The following is a 22,601-nucleotide window of genomic DNA, read 5'->3' on the forward strand; positions in this document are numbered from 1 at the left end:
CCTTTAGTTTTTAGAATTACAATCTATATAGAGAGGTAAGTTGCTTTATCTAATGTGAATATCAACATATAACTGATTTACAGAACTTAAGTTCTAACTAATAGAAGAGGAAAACATCTCTAATTATTTTGCATGTAGTTCATAACAACAAACTGGTCAGGATTCTCCAGGGTCCGGGTCCCCAAAGTTGAGCAGTTAGATACAAAACAAGCAATTTGAGCATGGAAAACAAATCCAATGTCTGTTTCTTCACTAAAGAAATTTCTATGCTCCTTTAAAAATATTTAACAGCTGGGTAAAAATCATGAGTTGGATTCTCCATTGAAGGCTATTTTGCAAGAGTCACTCATTGCCTTTAAAGGGATAAAAAATTTATAGAAACATTATAATTTAGAGTGTGATTGTGCATCAGCTCATTAACATTTGCAAGAAAGCCAGCAATTTAAAAGTGTACATTAAGAAAATCTGGGTTTTGGTGAGTTGCTTCAGTATTGGGCATCTTTTTCTTTCTTTTGGGGTATATTAAAATAAAAAAAAATTGTGGTAAAAAACATCTATGTGGATTGAGGGAGAGAAATGTCTACAAAGTTCACCTATAAAAAGTGTCAAACTCTACTCTCATTGTTCCTAACATCATTTTACTGAGAATGAAACTATGTTCTTTAATGTATGAGAACATGAGAGGTTTTTAATTGTAAGCTTTGTCCTCATTGCATTAATGAATTCAGGAAAAATATTATGAACAAACATGAATATGCAGATAAAATAGCAAAATGTGTCAAGTATTTAATGAATAGTGTAATAACATAAGTGCAAAATAAATAGAGCCAGAAAAACTAGTGATATTTGGATAACCCTTAAATTGAGACAAAAGAAACAATGAGGTTTGGATAACAAGAAAAGTTTTCTTGGGAGAGCTACTTAGGGATCTTGTCATTGCAGGAGGACATACTATAAAATACTAGGGGAAAAATTGGGGCCATTTCAGACAGTTACAGGAAACAATTATTTTTATAGAGTAAATTTTTTTTTAATTTATTTTTTTATTGATTGTTCACAACATTACAAAGCTCTTGACATATCATATTTTATACATTAGATTGAAGTGGGTTATGAACCCCCAATTTTACCCCAAATGCAGATTGCAGAATCACGTCGGTTACACATCCACAATTTTACATAATGCCCTGTTAGTAATTGTTGTATTCTGCTACCTTTCCTATCCCCTACTATCCCCCCTCCCCTCCCCTCCCAACTTCTCTCTCTACCCCATCTACTGTAATTCATTTCTATAGAGTAAAATTTTAAAACAATAATATGATTTGAGCACTATAGTTAGTGACAAATTAATGTATTTAATACTTCCTGAGGATATTATAAAGACCCACATAGAACATTGTTGATTTCATGCTTTTGAGATGAACTGCTATCAATCACAACTATGCTGTTGTATTCAAGGTGAAAGGATATCTAGGTTGAATTTTGATGGCTTGAAAGGACTTCATAGATAAATGACAGATGATCACACTAGAAGTAAAGAAGGAAAAATACTTTCAAATTTCTTCGCTTTTCACTTTTTCCTGACTGCCTTTACTGTAGCCATGACATGAAGTCATGAGCAGAAAGCACTGGACACTGATTGGAAACTGGGAAACAAAGATCATACACAACTGGATTGAGTAATGAGTGGACCGTTGAGGCCTAGACTGGACAGTAAGTCATTTACAACTAAAAACTATAGAATGTAAATTCTCAAGACCCTTTATTTTTTCTTATCCAGTGTCTAAGACATAAGTGTGGTTAATATACATGTAGTTATTATATATGATCCCAGAAGTTCTGAAAGTACTTAGCTTAATTAGCTGCAAGGAACACCCTAACTCCTTTCACAAAATAATCACCAAAATGACAGTTTAGCAATGATGGTACCCTCTGAGCATTTTTATGGACCTGATAATTTATAACCAAACAAATACATAACACACACCTTGCACTCAAAATAATTGTCAGTTGACAACCTTTATGTTGTCTGGAATCTTTTATGCCCCTGTACTTATTAAACTAAATCATATAATTTATACAATGCAGGTATTCTCCTAGAGTAGAGATGACACAACATTTTGAAAGGTTTCATACATTTTAAAAATCATATGAAGGTATAAAACCCCAGAATGGTCACAGATGATCAGTAAGAATAAGGGAAACTGAAATTATAGTGAAGGATTATGAGTAAACAGAGAGTAATGAATTAAGGTAAGAAGGATCTCAAGGGTCCCTCCAGGTACCATGAAAGACCATGCAGGCAGCAATGGGAGACCAGAGGAGATTCACAAGGCATAAAATGTAACAGTAATGCATAATCCTCAAATTTGACCTCAAAATTCAAAATGCTTAAGCTTGGGGTTCATAATTTACCAGAAACTCATGAAATAATTATGCTGCTATAGTGAATTGTGCTTGTATCACATAGTTAAGCACAGGTAGTTTAAAGTTGTTTGGTAAGTAGAAAATAACAGCAGTTTCTTGACTTCAATGCTTCCAGGCTTCCATAGAATTACCTGGGCTTGTGGATCTAACTGTTTATGCTGACAACTGTTTAGGAAGGTTAATGGTGCACCAAGATTATTAAGTGGAATTTATGAACAATTTGTATTAATCATTGTGAGAGATAAATTAAATAAAAGTATAAATAAATGTAAAGTTATACTGATGAAAAAGCAGACAAACCAATTAAAACATCTGGAATATTTGAAATATATATTTGAATATATGAAACATATTTGAATGTATGAAAGAGAATGAATCATCTTTTTTTTCTCCTCTTTAAATTCACAAAGCATAAACATAGTTATTAGAGTCTAAAAACACAAGAAATATCATTATTGACAATGACACACTAAGATAAATATTTAAATATAGAATTGGCTATGGTGTTTACAGACATGTATTATTTTTTTCAACTATAAGGCTTTGAAGAAGGATCATGGATATGAGCTAAGAGCTTCACTGTAAGGAAAAAAAAACAAAAGTAAAATTGCTAATGAATTCTGTACAAAATATATAAAAACAATTATGAGTTTTTAGCTTTTAAACTGTATCACATCATATTTTGACCATGGCATACTGATTCTTAGAAAGGTCACTTAGTTAATTAAGGTCAGGATTTCACAAGTTACCTTGCTATCTTAGCAGATTGTGTCTCCAAAGTCTTCATGTTCATGGATGTAGCCAAACACATGTAATTTCAGTGACTGAACCTAAACACAAACTTTTTGGGTCAACACATGTGATCACCCAGGTCCACCCAATCGTGTATGTAATGGACAGTGAGGTGGTATAGCTGACATTCTGCTAGGAAAATTAGCTTAAGATCTAATGGAAAGTTCTCAGCTATTACAAACTAGAGAAATAATTGTCAGAGTTCTGATAAATACAAGGTAGCTCCATCATATTTTATGGATCTCCACCTTCATTTCCAGAATAAACCTTTTATTTATACTCTACCTTGTGAAATTTCAAATGTTCAGATGTCTACACAAATAGGTTTCATATTTTTTCAATATTGTTATGTCATATTTTATGGGTCTCCACCTTCATTTCCAGAATAAACCTTTTATTTATACTCCACCTTGTGAAATTTCGAATTTTCAGATGCCTACACAAATAGGGTTCATAGTTTTTCAATATTTTTATGTTGTTTTTCCGTGGGTACTCCACCAACTTATTCCATGGGAAAAAAAGAGCTTTTTTTTTTTTTATTTGTATGAGGTATTAATTTTTAGTAGTGCATTTTTTTGTAGTTTTTAGTTGCTGATAAATATTCAATGTTCATGTTTTCTAGGTTATATACTAAAAACAGACCGTATAAGACTATAAAATTATATGAAGAATATGTTAAGAATATATTCAGATATTTCCTTAGGATTGATTTGATATATTGAATTTATGATCTTAAAAAAGATTATAAAATGGTGATAATTCTACTGAACATAATTATCAGTAGAGTTTGTTATTTATACAGTGCTGAGGGTGGAACCCAGAGCTTCACAGGTGACAGGAACGTGTTCCACTAAGCCACATCTCAAGGCAAACAGTGAAATTTTGTTGTTGTTGTTGTTGTTCAGGTCATTTAAAGATGCTGTTGGATATTTGATGAGTCTTTGAAAATACAATATGCATATAAGAAGTAAAATTTCAATCCATTAATACACAACTGTGAATGTGTGGAAAGTAAATTTCATACTCTTTTGCTTATTACGTTTTTATTTGTTTGTTTTAATTGTTGTTTGTTTCTGAAATGAGATCTTGCTGTGTTGCCATAGTAGGTCTTGAAATCATGACCTCTCATGATCCTCCTCCAAACACTTCAGTTTGTCTGAATATTACTCCTCGCCTGGTTACTACTACGGTTTTCTTTTCTTTTCTTTTCTTTTCTTTTTTAAGCATATTTCTTCTTCTTAAACGATTTGCCCTTCCATCAACTGATACCTGGTATGATCTGCCCAGTGCTTCCTGAGTTTGCTACATATGTACTTTCTTTTACAGAATCATATTTATCAGGAGCATTCTAAGCATCACATACATTTACAAATGCTTTGTAGGAAATACTATTGATAGGTACTACTGTGTTTTGCAGAAAACTGCAATGCTGAAGAAGGATAAAATTTATTTTCGGTTATAAAAAGTCAATGAGTGTTCTAAATGGAATCCAAAGTGAAGAAGAACAATCAGGAAGCAAATTGACCACATTTGTTTACACTGGTTTATACTGAGCATCTGCAGAGCTTCTTCCTCTCCAAATGCTCAAGTTCTGATGCTCAATTTTATTCTCCCTTTCTCTCTGTGTGTGTGTCTCTCTCAACATCTTCACAAAGAATAATGGTACTTGTGGTACATGACACAGGAAACCAGAGCTCTGTGGCCACATTCATTCTGGTGGGGTTCTCAGAATTCCCACAGCTCCAGGCACCCCTCTTCCTGCTGTTCCTCAGCATCTACACAGTCACTCTGGTGGGGAACTTGGGCATAATTATAGTGAGAAAGATCAATCCCAAGCTTCATACACCCATGTACTTTTTCCTCAGCCATCTCTCATTTCTGGATATTTGCTACTCCAGTGTATTCACACCCAAGCTGTTAGAGATCTTAGTTGTGGAAGACAGAACTATCTCCTTCAATGGATGCATGACACAGTTTTTCTTTGGCTGTGCATGTGTGATTACAGAAATGTTCATGTTGGCAGTGATGGCCTATGACCGGTTTGTGGCCGTGTGTAATCCCCTTCTCTACACAATTGCCATGTCTCACAAGCTCTGTGCCCTGCTGGTAGCTGGAACTTATATGTGGGGTGGCCTTTGCTCCTTGATAATCACATATTCTCTTTTGCAACTGTCCTACTGCGGATCAGGCCTCATGAACCACTTTGGCTGTGAGTACTCTGCCATCATCTCCGTCTCTTGCTCTGATTCCTCCTTCAGCCAGATGGCATGTTTAGTCATTTCTATATTGAGTGAGGCCTGCAGCCTCCTGATCACCCTTGCCTCCTATGTCTTCATTGTTGTCATTGTCATCAGGATGCCTTCCAAGGGTGGCCTCCGCAAAGCCTTCTCCACCTGTACCTCTCACCTGATGGCCCTCACCATCTTCCATGGGATCATCCTCCTTCTCTACTGTGTGCCCCATGACAAAAGCTCCTGGCTACTGGTTAAAGTGGCGACTGCACTCTACTCCGTCATGATCCCCATGCTGAATCCCCTCATCTACAGCCTCAGGAACCAAGATGTGAAAGAGACAGTCAGGAGGCTCATCAACTCCAAACTGCATTCTCATCTAACATAATTTTTAAAAAGGTTATTTACATTCTAACCATATTGAAATTTTCATATACTTATTGATGGTACTTTAGCTTTAAGTTAGTATATGGTTATACTCTAGATCAATTGAATATTAAAAATGCAGTGGTTTTCAGTGTGCAAATTGACCTAGTGTTTTCTGTGTTTTCATACAAATATAGTGCACTCACCTCTACTTCATCTGAGATTACGAAACAATTATGTTTCAACATTTCCTCACTGAAGACTAGGGAAGGATAAATGAAGAAATATTTATTTTGGCATTTGCATCTTAGGGCATAATTTTATGTTTATGTTTGTTTGTTTGTTTGGTACTGGGGATTGAACTCAGGGGCACATGACCACTGAGCCATATCCTCAGCTTTTTCTTTTTATTTTATTTAGAGGCAGTGTCTTATTAGTGCCTTAGCACCTCACTTCTACTGAGGCTAGCTTTGAACTTGAGATTCTACTGCCTTACATCCCAAGCTGCTGGAATTATAAGCATGTGCCACCCTGCCCGGCTTATGTTGCCCTTAAAATAATGCACACACACACATTATAAATGTCTTCAAGTGTTGAAACTCACACTTTTGACTCAGCAGTTTCTACAGAACATAACTTTTCATTTCATCTTATAATATTGCAAATAGAATAGGAACATCAGGTTTATATTATGAAATGATTCTCTGATTTAAGCAAACATTTTGGAAATTGTAGCTACTATCTATGTGTCACTCATTTTCCTCAAGTATAAAGGTAATATGTTACAGTTCAATAAATGTTGAGGTACTGATATCAAGAATTAAGACCAGTTCACTTCTAACTCTACTTATATCCATTTTTCAGTGATACTAAACTATAATTTTTAAAACTCTAACTTTGTTTACACATTCTCACCATCAACTTATCTACTCTTTATCAATGACATCCGCATCTACTTAGTTACTTAAACCATTCGGAAAATTTTAATGATTCCCACACAGTCTCTATGTATCTGCCAATAACTCATATTTTTTAACATCTACAAAATGGGAAATTTCTTCACTTCTCTGCTTTCAAAACTATCATAATAATACATTTGACTTATAGTAGTTAATAAAAAATTACCCTAATTTCCTTTTTCTTTACTTTTCATAGATTATCCATGGTTTTGTGAAACATGCAATCTGTTTATTTCCCTCCCTAGGTTAGAATTATCTAACCATTGTGTGTAATACATAAAATGAAAATCAGTCTCTTTGAAAAAATGGCATTTGCCTCTCTTGTATTAGCACTTAAAATTTAATACATACAGGTGTGCATTTTTTAAGAAAATAACTGTGTAACTAATAGATCAGAGTAAAACTGTTTCCAGCACTATAAAAATAAATGCTTAGCTATTTCCTCTGGCTCCTGCATTAGACAAAATTAAGACTTTTACAATAAAGTTGCACTTGGTATAGAGATTCACTATCTATTTAAAGATACATCCCCCAAAATAGTAAATTATATTTCCTGATTGTATACTTTACAATGATATAGGGCTTATTTCTTGTATAATACTGTATGTACTCTATGACTTTAGAAAAAATCATTCAAAATTTTACATATATTTATAATTTGTTCATTTTGTCCCTATTTAACTTTATGTTGTAAAAGTTTCAAGTACTTTTATATAACTCAGACAATTATGAAGTTCATTTGTTTTTTTTTTCAGTTATAAATTCATGTATATGGTTATAATGTTCAGAAATATTTATGACAATGAGATTTATAGTTAGAAGTATTGTACACATATATATAGGTCCAGATTTCAAAAAGGGCATACAATACATAACAGTGTCTGAATATTCCAATGTTATAATCTACTCCATTAGCTATTTTAGTATTTTCAGACCTTTGGAAATCTAATAATTTGCTCATTATAGAACATGATTAAATATTTGTGGTTACTGAAGTTGGAAAGATTTTAATATTTGCATGGATATATTTTTTTTTCCACAATGTCTTTGTATGCCATGCTACCAACCCATTGAATTATTTTCTTTTTGAAATTATTTTATGTACATTATGGATATTATTCCTTTTTATAACATGAAAACTTTTTATATTTTGCATTATTTTTCAGTGATTAATATCCTTTGATAAGGAGAAAGTTAAACTTAACTCAAATATAACTTTTTTAAAAATGATTTTGTAATTATTTAATATTTTACTTATCCACCTTGAAGTTGAGGGAAATTTTCTACTGTACCATGTTTAGGAGTGTATTTAATTATTTGTATTTCGTCCTATGAATTTCCTCACATATGTCATTTTTGTGGAAAGTGTGAGGTTTGGGTAGAGTCGAATGATATAGGTTTCATCATTATGTGCTCTCTTTGCCTACATGTATCCTGTGGGTAGACAGACATTTCCCCTGTGACTCACCCTACACAATGTGAAGTTGGTGAATGTGTTGGAAGCTAGTACATAGAACAGGTCTTAAATGTCTCTTCATAGTTGATTCTTTCTTCCTGGAGCTTATGAGTTTCACTAAGAGAGAAGCACAACACAAAGAGCGAGTATTCCTTCAACCCAAGTTCCAGAATGGGCATTTACAGGAAACTAACCAACCTTAGCAAATTCCAGAAGAGCAGAGATGCAGTCAGCATCAACACTCCTTAACTACTGCATTTTTACTCATACCCATATCACATGCTGTTCACTCAATAAAATATTGCTTCTGTCCTGTTGCTCTAAAAATGCCAACATTATTATGAAGGAAGCATCCATGTCTGTGATTTTGGTGTTACCATAAGCTACTGCCTCAGCAACTCTTCAAAACCATTCCATAGTCAGTGGCTTAAAAGTTTAATTAATTAGTTTTCCAGAAACTGCCAGTAACCTTATGTGTCTCTGTTTCATGCTATGTAGTACAGGAAAACATTATGTCCTAGCACATTGCTGTGAGTATGGATTTTCTCAAATCTCTCTCATCATCTTTAGAGTTGTTGGCTCTCTATGGGTTCTGGTTTAGATGTGAGGTATCCCCCAAGAGCTCACATAAGAGACAATGCAAGAAACTTTAGAGGAGAAATCATTGGTCTATGAGAATCTTAACCCTATCAGTGCATGAATCCCCTGATAGGGATTAACTGAATGATGACCTTAGTAAAGTTGGGTGTATCTGGAGGAGGGTACTCTTTGGGAGTATACCATATTTTGTCTATGGTCAGGGGATCTCTCTCTCTCTCTCTCCCTCTCTCTGATACCATATTCTGAGCTGCTTTCCATTACAATTCTGCCATGATATTATGACTCACCTTAAGCCCAGGACAATGGAACTGGCCACATATGGACTGAGACTTCAGAAACTGCAAGCCCTCAAATAAAATTTTTTTCCTCTAAAATTGTTTTTTTTTCAGGTCTTTTGGTCACAGCACTGAAAAAGTTACCTAAAAAACTAATGAAAGTGTCAGAAAAATAATAGGTCAAGAGGCAATATTGAAGGTCTCCCAAGCCTAAACTAAGAACTTCCAAAATGTCAGCCTCAGCAACTTGGTGAGTGCTAGTCTCAATAAATAAATAAATTTAAAAAAATAAAAAAATAAATAAATAAATAAGATTGAGGATATGATTCAGTGGTAAAATGCCCTTGAGTTCAGTCCTCAACATTAAAAAAAAAATCCTCAACTCACATTTCAATTGTTTGTGGTAGATTGCATGCTATGTATATTGTAGAATTTACTACACTTCTTTTTAAGTTTGAGACAGGGTCTTGCTTGGTGATCTTGTAGGCCTTGAACTTGTAATCCTCCCATCTCAGCTGCACAAATCACAGGGATTACAAGAGTGTACCGCCAAACCTGGCTTTCCCACACTTCTAAAGACTATTATTGGTGGGTGTGGTGGAGTACTCTGTATTCCCAATGTACCAGAAGATTGAGGCAGGAGGAATGCAAGTTCAAGGCCAGCCTCAGCAATTTAGCAAGGACTTAAGCAACTTAGGTGAGACTCAGTCTCAAATTGAGAGAGAGAGAGAGAGAGAGAGAGAGAGATTATTTTTATATACCTGAAATATTTATGAAGTACATGAAATAATATGATTTCTACCCAATCATAGCTATCATGTACAGTCAGTAGAAAAAAGAATTTATATAATTCAAGGAAAAATGTATGGTAGGCTAATTTTGACAATAAACCAGGGTCATAGAAAGATGAGCCAGATACCTGCACCTGCATTTCCCTGGAAACCATTCACTGAAATTATAAGATACAAGTTTTATGGTCATATAGACATATATAGGGAAAGGGTAAAATTTCAAGGGTAATCAAAGTTGAAAATTTTCCAGATTGAGACCCTGAACTGATGCCACAGGTATAAAATGTATCACATGATCGTCCACACTTGCACTGAAACTGAGATGTGACTCATTTCAGGGGCCAGGAAACCCTAGGCCTGGAGGTTGGATGAAAGAGTACTAGAGTGCCTGTGCTCTAAATAAATATTAGAAGCAGAAACATTTTGGTCCTGATTAAATCATTTGAGACCTCAAATTATCTTCACACCTGAGTTTTGAACATAATGTTCAGTAGTTTCAAAGTTTGCAAAGCACATCAAAAGATAGGAGAAGGGCAGTCTCTACCTCTGGAGATGGAGAATCTGCAATCTTATTTGAGTGCATTTTTTTTTTATTTAGCCCAGAGCTTCTTTTCTCTGAAGATGGCACAGTTCTCCCTTAAATGTGTATTTCTTGCTTTACTCCAAAAGATGTCTCTCTCTTGAGATAGCCTGCATCTTCCTTTAATGTGTATCTATCTGCATTCTACCTTTCATGTGTATCTAATTATTGATTTCCTAAATAAATATGTGTCAGAGAGAGATGAGAGAGAGAGAGAGAGAGAGAGAGAGAGAGAGAGAGAGAGAGAGAGAGAGAGAAGCCTATGAAATAAAATTCAATAACCTTTAGAAATCATCAGAACTTCTTCGGAACATTTTATACATCAACAATACATTCCTTAAATAAGAATATTATTTTAGTCAGTGTTTTCATCACTATGACCATAAGATCTGACAAGAACAATTATAGAGGAGAAAAAAGTTTATTTGGGGCTCATGGTTTCAGAATTCTGAGTCCACAGACAGCTAACGCCTTTACTTTGGTCCTGACTGGAGACAAACATCCTAGCAGAGGGTGTGGTAGAAAAAGCAGCTCAGGACTTGAGAATCAGGAAGCTGAGAGAAAGCTCTGTTCTCCAGAGACAAAATATATACCCCAAAGGCAGGTCCCCTGTGAACTACCTCATTCACCCACACCCAGGTGCCTATAGGTATACCCAGTTGGTCCCTGGGTTAAGGCTCTCATAATCCATTCATTTACCTCTGAAGTTCTTGTATTGTCTCACACATGAGTGTTTGAGGGACACCTAATATCTAAGCAATAAAAAAGATAAAACAAAATGAATCATTTAAAAATGTTTAGAAAACTAGACACTAAGATAAATAGTGTTTTTATTAAAAATAACTATATATAAAAAGAATAAAAATATTGTAACTGACATTAAGAATTCATACAGGGGCTGGGTTGTGGCTTAATGGTAGAGCACTCACCTAACACATTGAGGCACTGGGTTCGATCCTCAGTATCAAATAAAAATTTTTAAAAAATAAAATAAAATAGAGCTATAAAAAAGAGTTTAATTCAAAAATATAATTTAAATGGAAGTTTAATACCTAAATAAATGTAGCTAATGATAGAAGTTATCTTTGAGGTTTTTCAGAGAGGAAAATAGAAACAAAGAAAATATTTACAAACTTTATATCTGATAAGAGGCTAACATCCAAAACATGTAAGGAGCTCTTACAACTCAATAACAAGTAATGACTTAATATCACAATTTATATTGGATTAAGATCTTGAGTAGATGATTCTACAGAGAAGACATGCAAATAACCTACATTCCTATGAAAAAAAAATGTTCTGCATTATTAATTATCAGCGAAAGGCAAATTAAAACAATGGGATATTATTTTTAGTTATGGTTCAGAGCTTTAAAGTCCACTTTTTCTTCAATGAGTGAACTTTCATTATTTAATTCAATACCCAAAAGTGGTTAATGGAATGAATACCATAATGTAATTATCCCTATTGCTTCAAAAGAAAACACAGCTATCACAATGATGTAAGACTGTTTAACTAAATTTATGTTTTTGCAGCCCACTCCAATTAAAATTCCCTAGTGTCCCTATCTCCATAGTCTGGGGACATGTATAAAAGCTGGAGTTTGGCAGAGTTCAGACTATGAGTTCAACTTTCAGGTGTTTCTTTTTAAAATCCATCTTACTGGCATGATCACTGAAACACTTCCACTTTCACAACAATCTTAAACATTTTGCTCTATTAAGTAATATTTGCTCACTGTGAACAGAAGTACCTCAACTTCATTAGTCTTAAGAAGAAATTCTTAGTGGATTAATCAAGAACTTCTGGTTCCAGGTCAGTTCATTAATCTTTTGGTATTTCAGTTCAGGTGGAAAACAGGGGTTCAGTTCACATAGGTGGCTATAAAATTAAGTAGATATCTTTCTATGGCTGGGGACATCTTGATTTTTACTAACAGTGATTAAAGTGTTTCTCAAAATTCAATTTTGTTCTACAGAAACTGGCAACAGTGACACTACCAGATATCAATGCAGAAAATCACAGAAAGTTTGTGGGATGTTTGTTAATTTTGAGCTCCCCTAGATTTAGTTCTGCTTTGGGTACAAGCCTAACCCTGACACATTTATGTTTATAAAATCGATTGGAAGTTGCTAGGACATAATTACCAAGTCTTTTTCTGAGTGTCTTTTTGTTATTGACCTAAAAAAAAGTATGCCACATGTCCAGAGTAGTAGTAGCTGACTTTACTAATATGTTCAAATTTTGAAGGGAAGTTTATATATTAAACAGTATGAAAAATAATGGATATTTAAACTCTGCCCACCCAGGCCCCTTGCTATGGGAAAAACCTGCTCCTAAGAGATTCTCTAAGTGTCAAGTTGCTGTTCAAGTGAGGGTGGGAACTCATGGGGCCAAGGCTCCATCTTGACACTCAATCCAGATAAAGCTGAAAAAGTAGAAGACCATCTGCCGATGTATTTCTGCTGCTGTCTCGTGTCTCTATCTTTTTACATTTTTCTTCTCGCACATCAAGACCTCTCATTTCATTGTCTTTTGCTTACACTTCCTCCTCTTCTCCAAGTTTGCTCATCTTAAAGAAAGGATTGTATTTTGGGGCTAAGAACATGTGTAGTTTTTATTACAAAATTTTCATTGTATCATAGAATATATTTTGTATGGAAATATTACTGGTGATTATAAGATCATTTTTTTCTATGTGTGTGTATATATATAATTTTGTTAATACATTAACTGTTTATTAATGTGCTTTAGTCAGCTCATTAGATTTTCTCTATGTGTATATATATGTATATATATACCTGACTTAAAGCACAATAAAGTTATTGAAAATTTGTTTGAAAACCTCTAATAAAAGAATAAAAGTTGACTCAATGTCTCAATAAAACACCCATAAAAATACACAAGGGGCAGTGCGCATTGAAGTTTGAATGTGACGATGTGAACATATCATAATTCAGCTTCTGTAGCAAATTCTACAGAATCATGTAGAATGGAATCTACATGGAATCATGAAATATAGACATGTTAAGACTCAGTCCTGTGGAGATTGGTGACAATGACTGGGAGACCAGTGTCTGAGATTGGAGTCTCTGATGACTTCACGGCTGTGGCATACTTGGTGGTGAGAAAGTTTCTGTGCAAAGGCATAGGATGCCAGGTTGCAAGGGAAATGTCCTCCATGTTAGAATCTTATCATCCTGGATCTTAATCTCAGGCATAGCAGCTCCTGGGAATGAAGGAACCTTCTTGCTAAGAAAACAACGTTTCACGAGTTCAACTGAATCAGTAACTTTAAACAATGAACATTCTTGAGAGCTGCACAATTCTCCTAACATTGCACATTGCAACTATAGATTGTAATTGAGGAAATTGCTTCATAGTGTTGCTAACTCTGAACCTTTCATGAATACAAAGAATAATGCTTGCATAGTCTTTAATCTGACTTAGAGACATATATAATAAAGATTGCTGGTGTAATTCTTTAGACTTGCTTCTCCATCAGAGAGCAGCATTCCAATGGACCGCAGCTTTATTTTCAAGATCTGCATGTGTTGATTCTTATTTCTTCGGATCTCCCATCGCCTCTTGATGGAACCCGCTAGTCTGGTTGCGCTGGTGGAGGCACAGTCCAACTACTAAATTCATGGTGATTTGATTGTGTATCATGTTTAGAAAGGTGTAAAATGCAAAAGCAATTTACACTACCATACATGGGTCACCAATGGTGATGTCAAGCTCTCTTCAATCCTTAGTGTCAATCTTCAAATCATAACAAGGTGCTCTTTGTTTCTGCTTCCCTTTTATGCCATATTTATTTCAGTTCCACATGAATAATACTAATTAAGGCTGACTTTTAAATAATAAAGATATTACCACATATTTTTCACATTTAGCATAGATAGAAACCCTCTGGAGGCTTTCTAGAATCACAAAGTGTGGGCATCATCCCAGGGTGTTTGATTCAGAAGGTTGATGGGACTGGAGAATTTATATCTTAAGAAATTGCCAGGTTCAGCTGTGGCTGTTCTTTGGGTACCACACTTCTTATGTCACTCATCACACACACGACACCTCTTTATTCCCTCTATTATTATTTTCTATTAATTCTGATTGTCAGGATTAACTTGTGGTTCTCTTTTGTTTTTTCAGCCAAGAGGATTTATGATGTCTCTTAAAGGAAATGGAAGCAGCAGGCCCACCTTTATTCTGCTGGGTTTTTCAGAATATCCAGGTCTCCAGGCGCCACTCTTTCTGGTTTTCTTGTCCATTTATATCGCCACTGTAGTGGGAAATTTGGGGATGATAATAATCATCAAGATCAATCCAAAACTCCACACAATCATGTACTTTTTTCTTAGCCACCTGTCCTTTGTAGATTGCTGTTTTTCTACTGTAGTTACACCTAAACTGCTAGAAAACTTGGTTGTGGAAGAGAGAACCATTTCTTTTTCTGGTTGTATCATGCAGTTTTCTTTTGCTTCCATTTTTGCAGTGACAGAAACTTTCATGCTGGTAGCAATGGCCTATGACCGTTTTGTGGCAGTTTGTAACCCTCTGCTGTATACCACTATTATGTCTCAGAAGCTTTGTGTTCTTCTGGTGGCTGGGTCTTATACATGGGGTGTAGTGTGCTCCCTGACACTCACATATTTTCTTCTTGCCCTGTCGTACTGTGAATCTAACATCATAAATAACTTCATCTGTGACCACTCTGTGATTGTTTCTGTCTCCTGCTCAGACCCTTATATCAGCCAGGTGCTATGTTTTATTATTGCTGTATTCAATGAGGTGAGCAGCCTGATAATTATCACTATGTCCTATGTATCCATCTTCATCACTGTTATGAGGATGCCTTCTGCAAGTGGACGTCGGAGAACCTTCTCCACCTGTGCCTCCCACCTGACCAACATCACCATCTTTCATGGAACCATCCTGTTTCTTTACTGTGCTCCTAATGCCAAAACTTCTTGGCTCTCAGTTAAGGTAGCTTCAGTGTTTTATACAGTGGTGATTCCCATGCTGAACCCATTGATCTATAGCTTTAGGAACAAAGATGTGAAGGACACTTTCAGAAAATTAGTTGTCACCAAATCTCTTTGTCACTCAATATAATATTATTATATTTATTATTCTATGTCTAAAAAATAAACAAATTTTAAACTTCATATTCTTCAGTTAGAAATGAATGAATAATTGAAAATGAGAACAACTGAAAAACCAACTCTTGGTGAGTACCAGGAATGCTCATACATTTCAGATGAGGGTAAAAGAAAAAAAAAAAACTCTAAGACAGCTTAAAAATGCCATATGAAGTTCTAGAAAAAAAATTCTCAAAGAACTTAGCAATTTCTTTTCATAGTATCTGTCCATGACAAGTGAAATCAAATATTTCAGGATAAATACTTCTCTATGACTTGTTCAGTAATATAAGGAAAAGAGAAGGGACTGTAGTAGGAGGTACTGCTCAAATTTTCTCTGCCCAGTTATTTTTAAAGTGATTTTCTTGGAATATGCAACTTTTCTTTTTTTTCATGAAGAACTTTTGCTGTTGGCCTTTCAAGAATAAATGGGCAAAAACAGAAAAAATATAGATGAATCTTATCATTTTATCATAGAAATTGATGTAGATAATTAGAAATTACTTATTTACTTAATATACACTGCATGTAATTATATAATGTATGTATGTATGTATATACATATTTAAGCATATAATCATAATTGTGCACATTTCATATTTGGTACAATGTAAAAATATTCAGTAACATATGCAAACCTTTGCCGGCACTGTGCTTTTTACAGTTTCTTCATAATAACCACATTCTTATACTTTGAAGAATTTGACTGATGAGGCATAATTGTCCTCCCATGTAATTGTCCTAACGGAGATTGAAGGTAATTTTGTTCAAAAACAATAGTTTGTCCATTGCTGTTAATTCTGTTAAAGATAGACTGCATATCAGCCAATGTTTTATCAGTATAAGAAAATGACTGCTATTCATTGTTAAGACAGGGTATTTAGAAGAGTGATTTATCCTAAAAGTGTTGAAAGGACTACTGGAGAGAAAAAGGACTTCCATGGAGCACTAAAGACTCCGTTAAAAAGGAACAACAAAATTTTTTATAGCTCAAATCATCTCATAATTTATTTCTGTGTCTTAGGGATGGCTCTCCTGGGATTTTCACTGTGTCCTAATATGGATGTGCCTTCCTCATATCTGAAAGGCTGATATTGATTGATACTGACTAGTCACAATAGTCAAGTTATACAATCAGCCTATATTCCCACTAATGAAAGAATGAGTACAGAAAACTTGTTACATACACACAATGGAGTTCTATTTGACCATAAAGAAGAACAAGCCAAGTCATTTGAAGAAAATGCATGGAACTGGAGATCATGTTAAGTGAAATAAGCCAGACTCAAAAAGACAAATATTGTATTATTTTTTTTTCTTTCATATATGAAATCTTTATTTATTTATTTATTTGATTTTATTAGTTGCTAAAAACATTACAATGATCTTGACATACCATACATTTGATTCAAATGGGGTATGAATTCTTATTTTCCACATGTACAGATTGCAGGATCACAGACACTAGTATGGCTGTATGTATAATCATGGCTGTATAACCAATGTGATCATATGTGGAATCTAAAATATAGCAACAACAACAAAAATATAACATTAAAGTAGAAGGGGAACTTTTACTAAAGAGGAGAGGGGCTTACAGGAGAGGTGGATACAATTAAAGCATGTTATATGCATGTATCATGCATATATTTTGTAGCAGCACAATTCACAGTAGGCAAACTGTGGAACCAACCCAGGTGTCCATCAATGGATGAATGAATAAAGAAAATATGGAATATAAATAAAATGGAGCTTTGTTCAGCCACAAAGATAAATAAAGTTATATTGTTTGCAGGAAAATCAATGGAAATAGGGATGATTATATTAAATGAAATAAGTCAAACTCAGAAGGTCAGGGCCACATGGTTTCTCTCATATGTAGAATATAGGAAAAAGGAAAAGAAAACTGGGGAAGAAGGGATTTCACGAAAAGCAAAGGGAGATAAGCAGAGGAAAGGGACCAGGATATGTGAGGTGGGGGTGGGCAGGAAGTGCTGGGGAGTGATAGTGGCCAAATTACACTGTTATATTGTGTATTATGTGCATGTGTGAATATGTAATAACAAATCCCATCATTATGTACGACTATAATGCACCAATAAAAATGTGAAAAAATAAGTATACATTGCATAATGATTACCACGACTAAGTTAATTAACCTCACCTCATATCACTAACAATTTTTGGTTCATTATTAATCGTTGCATTACCATTTATTTACCTTTTCTTTTATATTTTATGATAGTCATCATGTTTGACAAGTCAATGTGTACATTTTCCATGGTTAAAAGGTGTAAAATAAATTAATGGAGTACGCCTGATGAGGCACTGTCTCAAGTGATTAAGAAGAAATTAAATTCTTGTGCAATGTCACATAAGACACTTAGTCTAATTTCTTTGTTCCAAGTAATTTAGTAAACTTTCTCTAGGGTCTAAATCCCCCAGGTCATAGAGGTATAAGTAAGACCTTCATTTTCTTTTCTACCTAGAAGTCAGAATAAGCTTCTAAATTTTTCTATTTCTCCCCCACCCCCCTCCTCCCTCTCTGTCTCTCCTCCACCCCTCCTCCTGCTCCTGTCTGCTCCCTTTATCCCTGTGATTTCTGAAACATATTCATAGAAAATTAATCAAAATTCATTGTGGGTGCCTGATGTATTTGCTAGTTCTTAATATTTAGATAATATTTGAAATCTGAGCAAGAATTCCCTGGAATCTATTAAAAATAAGAACAAGGTTTTCAGGTGAGTACTTTCAACATTTCAAAATCTTGTAGAAATAAGAGGATGTTATATGTAAGACAATATGTTTGTTGCTATTTTATACAATTTACGAATCATTGAAATCCTGTACCTTTTAAAGCAGGGAACTCTCTGATACTGAAGGCCATACTACCGAGTTATCTTCTAGGGGAACTGATATTTAAGTTCTGATCTCTCCTTCTTTCCCTTGGGTATCAATTCTGGTTTTTCATTGTTGTTGTTTGTTTATTTGTTTGTTTATTTGTTTTTGTTTCTGCTTTTGCTTTTGGGATATCTACCATGTGCCTAGTAAAGTCAAACTGCAAATTTTTGAAATGATGTTATAAAATACAGGAGTACTCTCAACATTTCAGAATCTTGTAGAAATAAGAGTATGTTATATGTAAGTAATAGGAAACAGACGTATCACAATGTTCTGATGTCCTGATAATAACAACTGTAGGTACACCAAGAAGCTATTATTGGAGTAAAAACGGAATATCTCTTGGTGATATTGATTTTCATCTAAGACCTTATGTATTAGAAATGTTGCATCAGTAATCCAAGGAAACAGTATATTTAAGTAAAAGTGAGAGATAATTATATAAACCAAAGAATAAACTAAGAATATTGCTATGACTGAAGAAGGCTGAACACTGGGGATTAGTGAGTTATGGTCTTAGGTAGACCCAAAATGATAAATTTAAATTGAATAAATTAAGGGATAGAGTGGAATTGAAGTGTTTAAAGCCATAGCTTGTTAAGAACCACATAAATTGAAGGTGTAGAAACAATGTTCCCACAGGAAGGTAGAATCACTACAGGGGTGAGTCCAAGCCTCTGCTCCCAGTTTGATAAATCTTCCCTAGGCAAAAACCTGAGATAAGAAGTAGACAACCAGAAAGAGTAAGATTCTTATGAGAAAACAAAGGGCAAATCAGAAAATGTTTATTGCAGGATGACTGTGAATTAGAAGATGAGGGAAACCCGGGAATGAGAGCTGAACTCAGCTTTGACATACTAAACTGTACCCACAGTTTTATTGCTGCCCTCGATGATGCTTGTTCTGTTTCTTCAGTGTTTTTATAATAAGATTAAGGTTGAAAAATAGCACCAGTTCATTATTGAGCTAAAAATTAAAAGGGGTCAGGCCATGGGACCCTCCGTTTCCTGGACTGAATAATTTTTAGACTTGATTAAACACATGATCATTATTTCCTAATTTGAAACTTACACATGTTTGGAATAGGTATTATCTTTCCATTATTAGTCATGCTCTATTTTTTTATATATATTTTTATTGATTATTTAAAGCATTACATAGCTCATGATATATCATCTTTCATACATTTGACTCAAATTGTGTTTTGAACTTCCATTTTCACCCCAAATACAGATTGCAGAATCACATCTGTTACATATTCACATTTTTACATAATGCCATATTAGTGACTGTTGTATTCTGCTACCTTTCCTATCCCCTACTCTCCCCCCTCCCCTCCCCTCCCCTCCCATCTTCCCTCTCTACCTCCCCTGCTTTTGTTCAGTTCTCTCCCTTTTTTTCCCTCCCCCTTGCCCCTCATAACCTCTTATAATTATATGTATCATTGAAGGTCTCCTACCATTTCCATATGCTTTCCCTTCTCTCTCCGTTTCTCTCCCCCCATTCGTCTTTGTTTACTGTAGTCTTTTCCTCATGATCTTCCTTCCTGTTCTGTTCTTAGTTGTTCTCTTTATATCAAAGCAGACATTTGGCATTTGTTTTTTAGGGCTTGGCTAGCTTCGCTTAGCATAATCTGCTCTAATGCCATCCATTTAGTCATGCTCTATTGATAAAGAAGCTGAGCTCAGAAAATCTAAACAATAAAAGATAACATGGCAAATGCCAAAGTGTGGAAATGATAATAAATCTCTGTGGTGGAAGCCTGTGCTTCTCTCCTGATGATGGTCTGTGATGAGCTGTTTGCACTCTCCTGATGATTTTCTTTTCTTTGTGAAGGAAGTACATTGTGGAGTGTAAGAAATAGTAGTTAGCTATAAAGGAGGTGCAAGTTTTTTTTTTTTTTTTTTTTAATTGAGCTCGTAGTACATAACTAAAACTAGAGTCTCCTGTTTATGAGATTTACAGTAATTATCTTGTGTAAACTTGAACATTTCAGAGATGCATTTATTATTGGATCAATTTGTTTTTTAAAATAACTATGAAACAAATAGAGACTTTTGTGATTTTGAACTTCTACAAACAGAACACGTTTTTGCTTTCTCAACATATACAAACAAAACGATGATTGCATAACTCAAAACTCTTAAGATAATTACATATGTGTCTTTAATCAAACCCTTCTTCAATATCTGGAGTAAAAATGTCCCTGTCACCAGAGAGGGTGAGGGTAATTATCTAGCCATTGGTCATTATTTCCGTATTTTCTAACTTGCTCTATAGTCCACAGATGACTTGGGAAAAATGCATTTTACTTTTATTTAAATTATGAGATTTCTGCAAAATAATAGCATAATATGACTAATAAAGGTGTGAGATTGAAATTTAATAGAAAGTTAAAAAAAAATAAAACTGGGTCTGGATGAGCACATTAAAAGCATCAGGGCTTATGAGAAAACCTGTAAGGAGAAAAAAAAAATTAGTGAAAGAACAGGTCCAAAGTATGTTCTTCTCTTTGACAGGTTGCTACCTTATTCTACACTGAGGCAAGTGTTTTGACATAAGGAGGAATCAACAGAAAGCTTGGAGGCATGCAAGTCTACGTTTTCTTTAATGTCCACATGTTTTATACCTCATTGATTTCTGGGGCAACTCATAAATACTTATGACCTCAGTCTAGGCATCCCACCTGCAGCAATACCCACTCCTCTCTGCTTTTTGTCTCCCGGTACTTCCTTTAAACATTTTAGTGCTAAATGTATTCTCATTGCTTCATTAGTGCTGCTAAGTTTAATGAGGAACTGCAAAACATGCTTTCTATAACATGGCAGAAGAGTGTTCTCTTTCTCCTAACGTAAACAAATTATCTTAACTGATGTCACTGAGGATCCACTCACAACCCAGCTCATAGTTAACAAACTGTCTAAATGTAAACAAGTGCCACATTTTGTATATGCCACATTTTCCTCATATATCTATGGAGCTACTTGTTTACAATTCATTGTTCCCTTTAGAGAGCTAAATGAATATTTTTAATGTTTTAGAACATTGCTTGATATAGGGTAAATATTCTATGACTACTTGATCATTATCATTATTATTTTTATTATTATTTCAGATTTTTTCTTCCAAATACAATCATGCTGTTAACTGAAGCAAATCAGACTTCTGAAGTCACCTTCATCCTCCTGGGCTTCTCAGAATACCCAGACCTCCAGGTACCCCTGTTCCTGGTGTTCCTGATCATCTACACAGTCACAGTGGTGGGGAATCTGGGCATGATCCTGACTATCAGGATCAATCCCAAACTTCACACCCCTATGTATTTTTTTCTTAGTCACTTGTCCTTTATTGATTTCTGTTACTCCACGACAGTGACCCCCAAACTTCTGGAGAACCTGATTGTGGAAGACAAAACCATCTCCTTTGCAGGGTGCATCACACAATTCTTCTGGGCTTGTATATTTGTAGTAGCTGAAACATTCATGTTGGCAGTGATGGCCTATGACCGATTCGTGGCGGTTTGTCACCCTCTCCTCTATACAGTCATCATGTCCCAGAAGCTGTGTGCGTCATTAGTGGCTGGGACCTACACATGGGGTATAGTTTCTTCCGTGACACTCACCTATTTTGTCTTGGCATTATCCTTCTGTGGGTCTAACATCATCAACAATTTTGTCTGTGAGCACTCTGCCATTGTCTCTGTCTCCTGTTCAGACTCCTCTGTCAGCCAAATGCTTTGTTTAGTCATCGCCATATTTGATGAGGTGAGCAGCCTCTGTATCATCCTCAGTACTTATATTTTCATCTTTGTCACTGTCATGAAAATGCCCTCCACCGGTGGACGCCAAAAAGCCTTCTCAACCTGTGCCTCCCATCTGACTGTCATCACCATTTTTCACGGGACTGTCTTGTTCCTTTATTGTGTACCCAATTCCAAAAACTCATGGCTCATAGTCAAAGTAGGTTCTGTATTTTATACAGTGGTCATCCCCATGCTGAACCCCTTGATCTACAGCCTCAGGAACAAAGATGTGAAGGAGAGTTTTAGGAAGTTAATGAATCACCTCACACTATGCTATTGA

At 35.0% G+C, this 22,601-nt stretch overlaps 3 protein-coding genes across 3 annotated transcripts; all 3 read left to right on the forward strand.

Annotated features, from left to right (window-relative positions):
• Positions 1-4,878: 4,878 nt before the first annotated feature.
• On the forward strand, positions 4,879-5,838 carry LOC308641837 (olfactory receptor 1165-like; the record flags this gene model as incomplete). Its single annotated transcript, XM_081280423.1, has 1 exon — positions 4,879-5,838. The coding sequence occupies one exon, from the start codon at positions 4,879-4,881 to the stop codon at positions 5,836-5,838; it is 960 nt and encodes a 319-aa protein (XP_081136549.1).
• An 8,803-nt stretch (positions 5,839-14,641) lies between these two features.
• On the forward strand, positions 14,642-15,592 carry LOC308638727 (olfactory receptor 5D13-like; the record flags this gene model as incomplete). The annotated part of the gene is made up of 1 exon (XM_081276450.1): positions 14,642-15,592. One exon carries the CDS (start codon positions 14,642-14,644, stop codon positions 15,590-15,592), a length of 951 nt encoding a protein of 316 aa, XP_081132576.1.
• Positions 15,593-21,656: 6,064 nt separating this feature from the next.
• LOC308641838 (olfactory receptor 5D13-like) lies at positions 21,657-22,601 on the forward strand (the record flags this gene model as incomplete). Its single annotated transcript, XM_081280424.1, has 1 exon — positions 21,657-22,601. The coding sequence occupies one exon, from the start codon at positions 21,657-21,659 to the stop codon at positions 22,599-22,601; it is 945 nt and encodes a 314-aa protein (XP_081136550.1).

This window comes from Spermophilus citellus, assembly GCF_964194105.1.
Source record: "Spermophilus citellus genome assembly, chromosome: 2".
Taxonomy (NCBI): Eukaryota; Metazoa; Chordata; class Mammalia; order Rodentia; family Sciuridae; genus Spermophilus; species Spermophilus citellus.